Here is a 15461-nt window from a genome sequence, read left to right on the forward strand (position 1 = left end):
AGGCCAGGCTCTGGCATGCCCTGGGCAGGGGAGACATTACCCGGCCACCTGTAAGGCCTGAGCAACAAGGAGAAGAGCAGGCAGGGAGAGCCTGAGTCCGAGCACTCCTCACACAGAACAGCCTGCCTGGGGTCTGGACAGCAGCCTGGCAGCAGGCTGTATGGTGAGGAGCAGCAAGTGTGACTGTTTGCCAACACTCCCCACTCTGTCTTAAGGGGGTGGGAGGAGGCGGGCAAGCTTTCCGGGTGGCATTCTAGCCCCTCCAAAGTCTGGTGCTACCCACCTCTCCAGGTATACCCAACACCCCTCTCCATTCACTCTGTCTCTCTCTCTAGCTCTCTCTGGTTTTTTGAGACAGGGTCTCACTATGTAGTTTGGACTGGCCTCGAACTCATGGTAATCCTCTTGCCTCAGCCTCCAAGTGCTGGACCACAAGCATGGGCCACTACATCTGGCTTCCATTCACTGTGTAACCACCACTCCTCCATCCCTGCGACTCCTTAGGGGGTCTCAGTGAAGTTCTTGTTTCCAGAAGGGGTGCTGTAGCACAGTGGGCTCTGCACCTGCCCTGTGTGAGTTGGAACTCCAACCCTGCCTCCTGTGGCTTAACCTCTGCTTGGGCAAAGGACTTACTCCAGGCCTCAGCTTCCTTGGGTGTAAAATGGGATACTCATACTGCCCAGTGAGAGCACAATAAAGCCCTAACACAGTGCCCAGTGCCTAAAATGCTCTGTAAACACCAGGAGGGGACTTGAAGCAGGGGCCTGGGGTTGGGGAGACACCGGGGTTCCCGAGAGCTCTCTGGTTCCTCATTCAGATCCTCCTTGAGGCCCGCACACAATTTGTATTGTTGCCTGAGGTGAAAGTAGAGACTTCTTCTCTGTGAATACCCGATTGTCCTCAAATTACCAAAGACCTGTGCTTTGGATCTTGCTTGTTCCCTGAAGCCCAGTGGCCCACAGGGTGGTGCTGTCGGGAGGAGGTGGAACCTTTGAGAGGTGGGGCCTAATGGGATGCTCTCAGGTCACTGGGGTGGGGCCCCTGAGGGGAACTATGGGATCCCAGTCCCCTCCTAGTCTTTTGTTTGTTTCCTGCCAGGATGTGTGTTTTACCACAGCCCAAAGCAGCAGGCCCTACTGATCAAGCATGGAACCGTGAACCAAAAGAAATCTTTTCTCTTGATAAGCTGTTTGTCTCGGGAGTTTGTTATAGTGCTGGAAAACTGATGCAGGACCCTCTCCTCTCCCCGCTACTCTGTGACCACTTCTGGTGTGTGTGTGGGGGGGGGTGTGGGTGCACACGCGCACCCTGGGGGGGGTTGCTGATCTCCCTTCCCCTCTGTGGGTCTTTATATCTCTTCTTGTGCTGATCCATATTGTTTTTGCTACTGGGGATCAAACTCAGGACCTTGCACTTTCGAGGCAGGTGCCGGAAACACTAAGCTAAATCCCCGGCCCCATATTGTTAAAATTACCTTAGCTGGGCGATAGTAAGTCCTGACACCTGCTACCTGTCAGCCTCAGCGTCTCAGTTCTTGGCCAGAGTGGTTTTTTAAAGCATGTCAGCTGGGGATGCAGCTTGGTGTTAGATCACATACTTAGTATATATGAGACCCTGGGTTCAATCCACAGGACCAGAAATATTTAAAAATATATGCATGACTGTGGGAGTGTTCCAGAGATGACTGGCATGTATGACAGCGAACTGAAAGGGGAAAGACCCACCCTGATTGTGGATGGTACCATCCAGTGGGCTTGCAGCCCGGATGGAATTAAAAGGGAGAAGGAGGAAGTCACCCTGTGTTCAGACAGCTCCATTCCACTGCCATGGCTTGTGGACACCAGCCTCCAGCTTCCTCATCCTTTCCACGCAAACTTATACCAGCAACTCTCCAGAGAGCTGCCAGGCCTTCCGTGTTGGGCTGGTGCTGCATCCTGGATTCCTCCTGTTCCACAGCTTCCAGGTTTGTGGACTGAGCATCTACTGGATCCTTTGGTCTTCCAGCTTGAGGACAGCAATTGTGGACTCTTCCATCTCTGACCCTGTCAGCCAATTTAATACACCTCCTTATATGTATATATGGGAACCCTAAGCAGTGCAATGTATTTTAAAATGTGTGTATGTCAACTCTCTCAGCCTGACTCCTCCAATGGCCTATTAAAAGGAAGCCAGGCCAGGAGCCTGTCTGGGCCTCAGGAAGTGCTGGAATGGGATGGGACCCCAGTTGCTGCCAGAACTCAGGCAGCACTTTCTCCCTGCCCTTTCTCCTTTCTTGTCTCACCAGCTTCCTCCTACTCTCCCGCTTCTATTTTTGTTGTTGTTTTTGAGACAGGGTGTTGATGTGTAGTTCAGGCTGATCTTGAACTCGCTATCTATCCCAGGCTGGCCTCAAACGCACATCGATCCTCCTGCCTCAGGCTCCCGAGTGCAGGGATTACAAGTATGCACCCTGCCTCTTGTATACCGAGCCCCTCCTATTTCTTTATGTGAGGTTGACCATTTACCCAGAATCCCCACTAGAAGTGGGCACCCAGGAGCTGCCCAGGCAGCAAGACTCCCTCTCCTTTACATGAGGATGAGTGTGGGAGGGGCGGTAGCTTCTCACGCACATCACGCATTTTGTGTCCACACTGCTCACCACTAAGAATGAACACAATGGTGCTCCCGTGGCTCTAGCTCTCCACTCCGCCTCAGTTTTGCACTCTGCCGGGTGCTTCCCAGTCCCTCCCATCAAGGGGGCCTGTGCCCCATCCTGACTGCCCTGGCCTGGTGCCGTTGCCTGGGGTTTCCGAGGTGTTTATTAAGGAGCACACGAATGCAGGATAAAAGGGAAACCCTGCAGTGGTGGTGGGAGGATGTCACCCTGGGGTTGCAGGCTCCATCTGTGACTGCCTGTGAGACGAATGGGACCAAGCACGAGCAACTTCAATGTTCAGGGTGCAGCGATGCCTCGATCCCCAAATAGCCGTTCACTCAAAATTGTTTTCTTCTACCACCATCAGGCAGAACAATGGCACCGCGATTGCAGGTGGATGGGGGCACATAATCTGCATCAATTCAATTATCAGGTGAGGGTGCAGTCACAAAAAAGAAGCAAAGTGTTAGTAGGTGATGATGGCAGTGTGGTTGAGGTGCTAAGATAACCAGCCCTGAGCTCTCTTCTGAACACGGCAGCTGCCTTTCCAGTCCACCAGAAGCTCAAGTTCAAATGAGCTGGACGGGGCAGTTGCCCTCCGCCCTCCCTGTCAGCTCGCCTCCACTGCGCAGATTTGGAGAGGGTTGGGCTGAGGCAACCCTGAGCTCTAGGAATGGGCTCTGGTTTGAGAACTCAGGGGCTTCCGACCCCGTCTAAGGCACTAGAATCACCCAGGGGAACTCTTCAATACCATGGCACCGACCATGGCCCCAAAGACCCAGGAGAACCTGGTCCAACCTACTCCAAGCTGTCATCTTGGCTGTGTAACTAGTCGTAGGAAGCAGGCCTGAAGAGATAAAGCCAGGTCATTCCCAGACAAGTTTTTAGAAATAGGCACAAGGCTTACTTTAGACCAATGAGATGTGAGCGGAAGTGTTTTGGGACTTTACAGAAAGACTATTCTTCCTCTATTGCCCTCTCCAAGACCCCTGTTGGCTCTTTTTCTTGTGGGCTGAGTAGGTGCAGATGTAAAGCCTGGAGCTGCTGCAGCCATATACTAAGACTGCAGAAGACAGAACCAAAAGAAGAAAGAAAAACAAAACAAAACAGAATAGGGCCCCTGATAGTACCACTGGCCTCTAAACAAAACAAACCCTCAAACTCACCTTACCTCTGGACTTCCCAGTAACCAAAGCCAGTTTGATTTGAGCTTCCTATGATCTGCAACCTAAAGAACTACAGATACATTTGTTTTCTTTGCTGATACACCCTGTGCCTTATCTCAACAGACGTCACCTCCACATACCTGGTTTCGAAGCCCCTTGCGAGTCACTGGGTGCTTCTCTGTCTTTCACAACTCCCTCCTTGATCCCTCTGAACGGCTTCTCCACCCAGCCTCTCTCCCCACTCCCTTGTCTGCCCTCCTCTGTCCTCTGTCCCAGCTAGCCTGTTCCTCAGCCCCAAGTGGCACCTGGCGGTGGTGAAGTCCCGCCCGGCCTCCCTGCCCCCTGCCTCCCTCCTGCCTGCTTCCCACACAGCCTGGAGGGGCTCTGGGAAACAGGAGGGCACAGCCCCCCTCCACCTCTCCCCTCTTGGCCAGACGGAGGTTCTCCTGAAGCCCTGGACCCCAGCCACAGCCTTGACTTGGGGCCTCCCTATTCCGACTCCCCCAGCCCCCATCCCGGCTTTCCTTCCAGTTTTAGTTTCTGGAAATTGCCAAGCATCTCCCTGCCTCTGTCCCTATCACCTGTGACTCCCTCTGCCCGGGGTGCTCCTCTGGCTCACCCCCTTTCCATCTGGGCTGCTCCTGTGCACTTTCCCAGGTCTCTCTGACAGCTTCCCTGACCCTCCTCTCTGCTTCCAGGGGGCCCTGTCCTCTTCCTGGCACAGTGGCCCTTTTCATCCACTCCACAGATACGAATGTTGTACCTACCATGTGCCAGGCCCTGTGCAATAGTGAGCAAACTGGACATGCTTTCTACCAGTCAGCATTTACATTCAGCCGGCCATGGTGGCACACGCCGGTCGTTCCAGCACTCTGGGAGACTGAGGCAGGAGGACTTCAAGTTCGAGCTCAGCCTGGGCAGCTTGGTAACTTAGCAGACCTGTCTGTCTCCAAATAAAACAAAAAGTAAAATAAAATAAAAAGGCCGGAGATGTAGTTCAGTGTGAAGGCCCCCGTTTCAATCCCTAGTACAAAAGAATTTTTACATTTGGTTGGGGAGACAGTGAAAACAAATTAATGGGAAAATACAAAACAGTTAAGTTCCATAAAGAAGACCACAGGACTGGGATAGGAAAGGGTAGAGCAGGAAGACTTGAGAGAGGATGGCCAGGAAAGGCCTCCTTGAGGTGTTCCCATGGCACCAAGAGCTCTTCATTAGGGAAGTGAAGGGAACAGCCTCTGCTAAAGGGCTGAGGTCAGAGACCATTGTGCATCGAGGAAAAGGCCCATGTGGGCTGGAACAGGAAGGTGGGAGAGCGGGCAGGGGTTAGACCACAGCATCATCCGGACCACACAGACGGTTCAAAACAGGGCAAAGAGCTTACAGTTCATTTTAAAGTCGATGGGCGCCATCAAAGGTTCTGAGTAGAGGTGGCCAGGATCGGGCTCATGTCCTGCAGTCAGAGTGCTGTGAGAGGAGTGGACTGTGAAGGACCCGTGGGGTGGCCGAGGTCCAGGGGAGAGGGGAGAGTGGCCAGGACTCTGGTAGGCACAGGAGGAGGCTCACAGTGCGCTTCCATGACAGAAAGAGGCCATTTGGAAGGGTGGCTGTCAGGGGGACATCACGGAAGTTCATCGGCCTTAGCGTTCCCATCTGTGAGCTGCCACGGCCCACCAGGAGCACACCCACGGTGAGACAATGAGGCCGACCTCGTGGAGGCCAGGGATCAAAAACAGGCTGCTGGCTGTGAGACAGACAGCCTGGCACACGCAAGTCATCCCACTGAGTTGGGGCTGCAAAGATCCCAGTAAGTTTCTCTCATGACTCTGGGAACTGACCCATTGAATGATCAATGGAAAGTACAAATTGTGTTTTAAAAATGTTTCTGGAAGCACTTCTGGGTGCGGTGGTATATGCCTGTAACCCCAGAAATCCCAGCACCCTTGGGAGGCTGAGGCAGGAGGATCCCAAGCTTGAGGCCAGGCTGGGCTATTTAGTGAGTTCAAGGCTAGCCTAGACTACAGAGCAAGACCTTGAAGAGAGAGAGGCTGGGGGTGGAGGGTGGTAAGAGAGAAGAGAGAACAGGGAGGGAGAGAGAAAGAGAAAAGGAAGAAAAGGCTTCTGAAAGCACGAGGCCTAGTTTCCCTCTATCCCCTTCTCCAAGACCCCTGCCCCAAACTCAAATTCGGTCTCCCGTGGGAGAGCTGCAGTTCAGGTTCCAGCCAGCAGATGGCGCTGGAGGCTAAGGGAAGACCCCCCCTCCCGCCCGCCTCGCGTCGGGTCTTGACGCTAGTTCCCTCTCTGGGTTTGCAGAGCCGACTCAGCTCCCATACTGCCATTGCAGCGGGGGCCTGAGGCCGAGCCCTCCACCCACTCCTGGGGACACAGACCCATTTGGGAGAAGTAGAAAGCCCAAGAATCTCCTGGGAACCTTGCATGGGTCCCTCCACCCCAGAGACCTCCTGACGTCCAGTCTTGGCCTCCCTCCCAGGAAATCACCTTATAAGTAGGGCAGAGGGTCCCGAGTGAGAGGGAGGTCTTCCTCAGAAGAGCCACTTCATCTGTGAACAAGGCACTATGAAGCCTCCCAGAACAGCCTGTGACCTCCCTGTCCATCCTGTGTAAAATATGAAATAGGAGTTTTAATTACCAAGCTTGGAAGCCAGCCGACATGTTTAATATTTAATGTCTGCAGTGTTTGTGCCCCAGGCGAGCCGGCACTGACAAAATTGGGGTTTCCCTCGGGTTGGCTCTGAATATGCCTGGAGAATGGTCAGGCAGCCCCCTGCCCCAGCACCTGGGATCCTCCTGCATCCCGGCCTGGGCCTGGAATTGCCCTGGGCTTACACTTGCCCTGGGCCTGCCACCCCCTGAGGGACTCCTGCCTGTGTCCCCAGCCAGGGGAGGACCGGAGGGCCTGGAGCTTGGGAGAGAGGCATCTGAGCCAGGCCAGCTCCGGGTCCTGGCAGAGGGACTGGTGAGGTCAGGCAGACTGAGAAGGTGGAAACATAGAGGAAACATCAGACAGACGGGCCTGGGTTTGAACCCTGCTTTCCCAAGAGACACTTGGCTCTCTCGGTGTCACTTTTGTTATCTGTAAAGTGGAGAATGTATTTCCTGTGTTCTGGGTTGTTAATAATAACAGATCACCATATTTGAGGTTTCGAATGTGTCTGGAACCCTGCTAAGCACTTCACATGTACTGTGTCTTCGTCACTGATGACAGCCCTTTGAAGTGGTTCAGCTGGAACTTGGATCCAGAGCATTTTAATTCCAGAGCACATGACTGTGAACACCTATGTGCAAAGCGCTTGATGAAGTCAGAGACATATGAGCGTGAAGAGGACGTCGCCTTCTAGTCCCAGGCCCTAGTTTGTCCTGTCCTGCAGGGGCCCCTCGTGGCTCACAGACGACCAAGAAAATTACTAATGAGGGCTCAAGTCAGCAGCTTGAACTGAATTTCCCACACTGCTGTTGTTTGTCCCACATTTGCACTCCCTGGAGCGAAGTGGAGGGCACCCAAGCTGCACTGGACTGGTTGAGCGGCACCTGTGGACTGGGTGGGCTCCTTGGCACCCTCTTGGGTCTGGTCATGCAATTGTTTGTCTTTAGGCTCGGGCACCATCCCTTGTGCCATGTTAGTGCCTCACGTCACCTTCCTCACAGTGTAGTGCATGATGATAGCAGGTGACGGCATGTGAGGAGGCACAGCCAGCAGTTAAAGCCCCTTGTCTTTAAAGGTAATAGTCCATGAACAGAAGAGGAGGGACTGCTAGTGTAGAGATGGCATGAGCAGTGACAATGAGTTCCGTTTTATAACCCTCAGATGGGCACAGGTGGTGAAGAGCAGGAGACTCAGGAACCCTGGTCCTTGTGGAGAGCGTGTACCCCAGGCCCCAGGGATTCCACTTCCCGGTCTGTATCCAAAGCAGCTTTCACAGGTGTACAGACACCCGCCTGAGAATATTCCTCGAAGCATGAACTTTTACTGACGAAAGGGTGGAAATACCAAAAATGCCCTCGTGAAGGAAAGGGGAAGTCTCAGATGGCTTATGTGAATGATGGAGCACCATGCAGCAGGTCAATGGGATGAACCGGCAGGGGGAGGAAATGTACTGGCAAATAAGATGCCTGGCAAGTAGAACTTATATAAGCTGCTGTGTCTGTTTCACGGATGCACACACATGCACATGCACACACACATTCACACACCATCAGCATAAGAATGTTTGCCTGTGGAGGGAGGAGAAAGGAGGGGAAGGGATGAAATAGACGAAAACAAAGAAGACAAAACCCAGAAGGACCCACATGCAGCCAAGGATCCTGAGCGGAGCTGAAGGTTGCAACCAATCTAATGCTGTGCACCTAAGATCTGAAGCTGACAGGGAAAGAAGGGGGCAAATTTTCGGTCCAAGCTAGGCTGACGAGTCCTCTGCTAAACCCTAACAGAATTGGTTATTGGGTTCTTCCTTGGAGCCAAGGGTACATGTTATTTTGTGGCCTCCTTATTGCTATGCCTTGAAGCACAGTATTACCATCCCCATTTTTACAAAGGGGCTCAGAGAAGGGAAGTGAGCTGGGAAAGCCCAACCGCTGCCATCCAGGCTCAGGCCTCACAAGGGTAACCCAGGTACTGTGGGGCTTGGAAAGTGCACTTCTCAGGATGGCCCAGAGGTGGTGCTGTTGCAGTTGGTCCGCGGCAGGTAGAGGCCTGAGCCTGAGGGTGGGTGGAAGACACTGGAGGATGATAGCAGGCCCTCCTAGGTTTGGGAAAGCCAAACCAGCTCTGAGGGCAACAGAAAGCTGGGAGGAAGGCCGGAGCACTGATGCCTGGGAGGAGGGCATTGTCTGGATTCTGGGAGCCTGCCCTCCACTTTTCATTCTCTCCCAGCTCCCCGAGGGACCGACCACTGCCCAGCAGGCTTTCTGTGAAGTCCAGGGCTCAGGGTTGGGATTCCATGTCGAGGTGCCCATACACCCAGGTCAGCCTGTTACGGAGTGGCCCCTGATTCCACCTGCTTTTCTTTCTGGTGTGCCTTGGGGCCTCAGGCCTGACGCAGCTTCCTCACAAGAGCTCTCCGTGGATGAGTGTTGGCCTCAGGGTCAGAGGGAGAGAGCAGGGCAGGGCAGGACCCTGGACTGTCCGCAGCACCAGGGACATCGGGCAGTCAGTCCATCACCTCTGGTCCTTGCTGCCTCTGATCCCCAGGTATTTGGGGATCTATGCTTGGAGTCAGTAAGCAGAAGTGAGGGAAAGGAAGGACAGAAGCCTGGTGCCTGCTTGCTTGTAAGTAACAGAAATAGACACAAACCCACTTAGGGGTACTGGGGGCATCTCTGGGAGGATGCAGGAGAATTCATGGAATCCAGGTAGGACATGCCACTAGGACCGGGGACTTGGAAAGGTGGGAGCCAGGCACGAATGTGGGCTTTCCTCTCTCCTCCTTCCCAGACTGGCTTTCTCTGCTGCATTCATTCTGTGCCAGTTGGGAAATGGCCACCTTGTCTGGAATGATACCTCTTGCTGTCCAGCATCCCTACCCCAGTTACCATTGTCCTGGTGTCCCAGTTCCACATTCCCAGGACAAAATCTGACTGGCCCAGCTCTGGCCAGGGACTTCAAATTCATGAGAATTTGAAGGAAGACACACCCACGTATATCTAATCATGGAAGTCCGACGGCAGCAATGGAGGCTAAGTTCAGAATGCGTGTGAGTGCTGTAGACTTGGTCAGGTCATGGGTTTGGTGCACAGAGTTCCTGACAGCCAAGGAGCATGCATGCCAGCTACTGGGGGCCCTGTGCCGTTCACTGGCGACATAGCCTGGTGCACAGTAGGTGCTTAAGTTAATGAATGGAGGAATGATTAAATGAGTGATATAAATTTCCCAGATTCCATCATGGGGTGCCACCATTCTAGACCAGAGACCTGTGGCCGATCCCTCAACTCTGTGCCCCACTGTGTCCAACACGGGGCAGACAGAGTCAGGCACCTGTCATTCTTCTTATATCGGGGTGCAAATGCACCCAGATAAATTCCCCTTATCAACAGCTGGAGTGGCTTCCAAGCTGTTCATCTTCCCAAAAAGTAGCTGGCCCTGCTGGAGGAAGGCACAGCTCCCCTGCCCAGAGACGCCTCTGCCCACAGGTATGGAAGCGAGTGTGTGGGAAACATGAGTTGCATCCATTTTTTCTGTAATAGGACAGAGAGGAGGTGTGGTCAAGCTGGTCCTCCAGCCTTCTTCAGCACAGCCTGGGACATGCGTTTGGATGCAGGTAATTTGGTTGGGAAAAAGCCGAGCAAGGGGGCAGGGGGAATGAGGGAAGGAGTGTGGCAAATGGGGGGAGAATGCATGGTGGGCATTGCAGCTGTTTGCAGCAGGGACCCCACTCCTGGGGAGGTGGCAGGGATGCTGCATTTCCCAGTGGCCCCTGAGTGCAGGCTGTGGCATTGGGGAAGGGGAAAGGCATGTGAGGTGCCCTTGAGGGGGACGCTGCCAGTGTGAGAAGCTTGTGCCTGTCAGGATCTGCCCACCGCAGCTGCAGCTGAGTGTGAGGCCAGTGGAGAGGGTGGGATGTAGGCTCTTGGGTCCCCAGAAATAGGCCCCCCTGAGCTGCAGTGTTCTTCTGCTTTGGGGTCGGGGCTATTGCTGGCTTCCCTGTGGGACCCAGGCATCTCTTCCGAGCTTCAGTCAATCCAGTGACATCTGATGTTCTCTATGTCTTGGTGCCTCAAACTCAGAGGACAAAGCCAAACTCATCAGCTCTGTGCCAAACCAGTCTCTCCTTCTGGTTGCCCATCCCAACCTTCACCCTGGGGCCCGAGTGGGCACCTAAGGCTCATCCATCCTTTTCTATATCTGTCACTCTCCGTATCTCATCAGTCGCCGACGCCTGTGGATTTCACCTGCCTTTGCTTTCCTTTCCTTCAGCCCACCTACCTTCCCTTCCTGCATCCCTTCTTCCCTTCCTCCCTTTCTCTCTTCTTTCTTCCCTCCCTATTACATTAGCACAGGTCAAAAAGGACGAGACTGAAGACTCCACATATTGATGACAACACAGTCTTACAGTTCGGTGACAAGTGGGCATATTGATCACTTTCTCGAGGGTGACGTGGAAGAATCCATCAATCATCATAAATGTCATCCTGTGACCTGATGATTCTAAGAATTTATCCTGAGAAAATAATCCTGTACATAGGAAAAGCTTCCTTCGAGAAGATATTCATGACAGCATGGTTCATGCCACCAAAAACAAAACCACAAAACAGCCAATGATAGTAAACACCTGGCCGGCACCAAAATGTCAGTGGTAGTGGCTGATTTCACTGTGGCTTTCTGCAGAGTGCAGTGTTGCTGTTCTCCAGGTGACGATCCTGCTGCCTCTTCTCTTCTCAAGCTACACGGTTTCTGGTGCGACCAGCCCTTCCCGTGTCTGGTTCCCATCTATGCCAGTCTTTCCTTCTAGCCTGGTAGCTCTTCTAAACTTCTCACCTATGCCGTATATCCAGCTACCGATGAGACTTTGAGTGTGAATAATCCAAAGTAATGTCAACCTCGAGAGTCCAAAACCAACTTTCATGTCACCTTTAGCCCCCAAATCTGGCATCCTAACTTAGTGGACTGCACCACCATCCCCTCATGGGGTAAAAATTCATTCTTAGTGGGAAGAATGGGATATTGCAATGCTTTGTGGCCCCCAACTATGGTTTAAATCAGTGGTGGCGAACCTATGGCACGTGTGCCACAGCAGCCTGGTTTTGTTTTTGTTCTTGTTTTTGTTTTTGGTACCAGGGATCGAACTTGGGACCTTGTGCTTTTGAGGTAGGCAGCAGAACCACTGAGCTAAATCTCCAGTGCAGCAGGCTATTTGTTATCATTGAAAGCTCCAAAAGGTTGCCATCACTATTAAATGTTTGTATCTTCCCAAACGCATGCATTGAAATCCTAAATCTCAGTGTGATGGCTCTTAGGGTGTGGCTGTGGGAAATACTTAGTATGGGATTAGGTCTAGAGGGTGGGGCCCTTGCAATGGGATTAGTGCCTTATTGAAAGCTGAGGAGGCACAGGATCTTTCTCTCTCGGCCGTCTGGGTCACAGGGAGAAGACAGCTACCTGCACACCAGGAATCTGGACCTGGCCTGGTACCTTGGTCTCGGACTTCCAGTCTCCACAGTTGTGAGATACTGTAGCTGTGTAAGTCTGTGGTGATTTGGTTTGTTATAGCAGCTGAGATGAAGCCCTGCAAAGCACAGCCCCTCCTACACTTTTTTTTTTAAACAAAATCTTATTCTTTAGGATTTAATTTCTCTTGTCAGGGAGAATTTCAATTAAATTCAAATTTTCTCCTTAATGGAGCAATAGTGAAAAAAAGAAGTTTGAGAAACCCCATGCTGGCCTTTGGCGACATAGTTGTTACTGAGTGGAACATGTCCCTCAGCCTGCTGAGCTTCCTCTCCTGCAGGAAAATAGGCATTAAGTTATGATACAATGACTACACCAGAGAAGCCAGAACCAAGAGACTGAACACTACAGGATCCACTTACAGTGAACCTTGACTTACGAACTCAATTCATTCTTGAGGTTGTAACTCAGGTTGGTCAATGAAGGCCCAAAGCTCCTCTACACAGCCTTCAAAGTCTCTCTCCTGTATACAGGGAGATCTCACTGTCCTTAGAGAGACACTGGCCCAGGATTTCTCAGTTCACCCCACACAGGAAAGGATGTTGTCATGTTCTTTCCAGACTCTGTAAGGATTGAATCTGTATCTGAGACCATTTGGAAGCACAAGTGGCCGGCATTCAGGTCATAACTCAAGACTTTGTTCATAAGTGGTAACCCAAGTTGTTCATATGTCAGGCTGGTCATATCAAGGGTTCACTGTATGTGACATCCTAGGAAAGACAGAACCATAACCCAGAAGTCAGCTTGGTGGTTATGGGGTCTTGGGCAAGGAAGAGGATTGATTCTAAGGATCTCGAGAGAATTCTCTGGGGTGGTAGAAGCATTTGGCACCCTGGTTGTAGTGGGGGTTCCACAGCTGTATGCATCTGTCAAACTCATAAACCTGTACACAGGAAAGGGTGAATTTTATGTGTACAAATGATCAACTTACCTTAAAGCCACTGTACAATGAATGATGTACTTAGCCTGGGGATCAGTGCTATGCCAAATGGGCCATAGCGAAAGGCAGCTGCAGGCAGCAGACATGGTCCAATCTGGAGACTTTGCTGACGAAACAGCATGGGGCTGGGCTCACAAAGATGAGCACAAATCACGGCCGCCGGGTGGCCAATATTGGAAGGCAGTGGAGGTGCCTGCGGCGAGGTCTGCTCGACACAGGACGACTCTTCAAACTAGGGTGATGGCAGTAGAGATGGACGGAAGTGGAGAGATTCTAGGAGTGTCGGAGATGAATTGACTGGGCATTGTGGCCAGTTGGACACCTGGGGCTGTCTGGATTCTGACTTGGCTGACCCTGGTATACGGTGGCTCTTCTGAAATGGAAAACCCTGGGGAAAGACCAAGTTATTGGCAGAAACCTATGCTCAGTGTTGTAAAGTGGGTCGGAAGTGTCCAAGAAGGGAAGGAAGGATGTTCAGGAGGCACCTTCTGAGATACCCAGGCACCTACTCGCTGCTTGTCTGAAAACCTCTCTTGTCTCCACCCAGCGGGAAGTTCCTGAGCCCTAGGCCATGTCTGGTGGGATCAGGAATGAGCCGAGTGGTCCACAATCAGCAAGATCAGCTGGAGATTTCAAATAGGGGCAAGATGGGAGCCAGCTGCACTGATGAAGTGCACCTGAGAAACATGTCTCGTGGCTGACCCCTGGCATGGCCCTGCCTCCTGCCCATTCTGAGGTCCAGCTAACCAGCTCTGACCTGGATTCTGTAACTGAATCTAAGAATCTTCCAGTGAATCCATGGTGCTTTTTGTTTTTTTGGTACCAGGGATCAAACTTGGGACCTTGCACTTGCAAGGCAGGCTCGGGAACCACAGAGCTAAATCCCTGGCTATATTTTTTGGGTTTTTTGGTACTGGATATTGATTGAGCCCAAAGCCTTTGCTGTGAGCTACACCCAGCCCCTCCCTCCCTCCTTCCTTCCTTCCTTTCTTTCTCTCTTTCTCTTTCTTTCTTTTTCTTTTCTTTCTTTTCTCTCACTCTGCTTTCTCCCTCTCTATCTCTTTTCTTCTCTTTCTTTTGTTCTGAGACAGGGTCTCATTAGTTGATAAATTGCCCAGGCTGGGATTGAATTTGTAATCCTCCTGCCTCAGCCTCTCAGTGTTCTTGGTTTATAGGCAATATACCATCATGCCTGGTCGATTCCGTTTGAGATTAAATTAATTAATTTGAATGGGTTTCTACTCATTGTAACTCCTAAAACTTCAACAAAGACACTGCTGAAGCAGAAGGTTTACAAGTTCAAGGCCATCCTGGGCAACTTAGTGACACCCCATTTCAGTCTCAAAATAAAAAAAAGAAAAAAGGACTGGGGATGTAGTTCCAGTACGATAACAAAACAACAACAGCAACAGCAACAACAACAACAAAACAAAACAACCAACAAAGAACCCTCTGTTGTTCTATTTGCCAACTTGTCTACCTTAGTTTAGTTTTATCATCTTTAAACAAACTTCATAAAGCAAATTGCCCAATTATCATTCTTTTACTTCCCATATTTCTTGATCCTGTGCAATTACTCTACCAGAAGAACTACAGAATTGAGTTCTCAAGATAAAATTCTCCATGATTGAAATCACACACCAAATTTATCGATTCCTTGAGGGAGGATTGACACTTTTACAATACTGTTCAAGAATAGGACCCATTGCTCCATTGATTAAAGTCTTTTTAAAATGCCCTTCATCCAATTTCAACATATATCTTTGCACACATTTTGCTAAGCACATTCCTTTTAGTCCCCTGATGCTGTCTCTCGTGTTATTGCTGGTGTTCAGGACAGGCATTGATCTTGATATATTTATCACCTGTGCTTGCCTCTTTAGTCAATGCGCTGATTAGTTTTTGTAGTTTTTCAGTGTATTCTCTTGATTTCTTAGGGTAAACAAGCACATCACCTGCAAATAAAGACAATTTCACCTCTGCTTTGCCAATAGTATACTCTTCTTTTCTTTTTGTTACCTTATCCTGCCCCCACCATGGAGGCAAATAACAGTTGTAATAGCCGGTACCTTGAAATGCTGCTACCTTGTATAAAAACACGCTACTGTGATATTTCCAAAACTGGCATTTCTGAATAATGGTCCGCTAAATGCTGATTGTTAATGTTTTATTGAGAAGAAGTGTTCTGAGTCCAAATAACTTTAGAATATGTTGGGTTAAACAAGGACAAACTTCCTTCTGCCTCAGCCTCCCAGGTGCTGGGTTACAGCCATGTGGCATCATGCCTGGCAACATGTCTTAAACTAACTTGACCGCTGACCTCTTTGTTTCATGCCTTTCTGTTGACTATTTCCTGGAATGGCGGTCCACAGGGTAGTATTAGCATTGCTGCTCTAACAGTTTACTGCTGAGTACCGTGCTTGCTGTGATTTTAGGAAATATAATTGTTGAGTAAGTGAACAAATACTCTTATCATGGTAAGATGATTTTCTTGATTCCTAGGTTACTGAGAGGTTTTTTTTAAATTAGACATGGCAG

The 15461-nt window shown here is 50.8% G+C and overlaps 1 protein-coding gene across 1 annotated transcript in view; it reads left to right on the forward strand.

Moving 5' to 3' along the window:
- LOC147826077 (uncharacterized) overlaps nucleotides 1–15461 on the forward strand; it is an 80973-nt gene that overhangs the window by 31822 nt on the left and 33690 nt on the right. Inside the window, exon 3 of the mRNA XM_087183387.1 lies at nucleotides 10003–10076. Within this exon, the coding sequence (XP_087039513.1) occupies nucleotides 10003–10076 (74 nt within the window). The remainder of the gene's footprint in view (nucleotides 1–10002; nucleotides 10077–15461) is intronic.

The sequence above is a fragment of the Heterocephalus glaber genome, unplaced genomic scaffold, assembly GCF_053883595.1.
Source record: "Heterocephalus glaber isolate CG9 unplaced genomic scaffold, H.glaber_assembly_v1.0 deba00001479, whole genome shotgun sequence".
NCBI classification, from domain to species: domain Eukaryota; kingdom Metazoa; phylum Chordata; class Mammalia; order Rodentia; family Bathyergidae; genus Heterocephalus; species Heterocephalus glaber.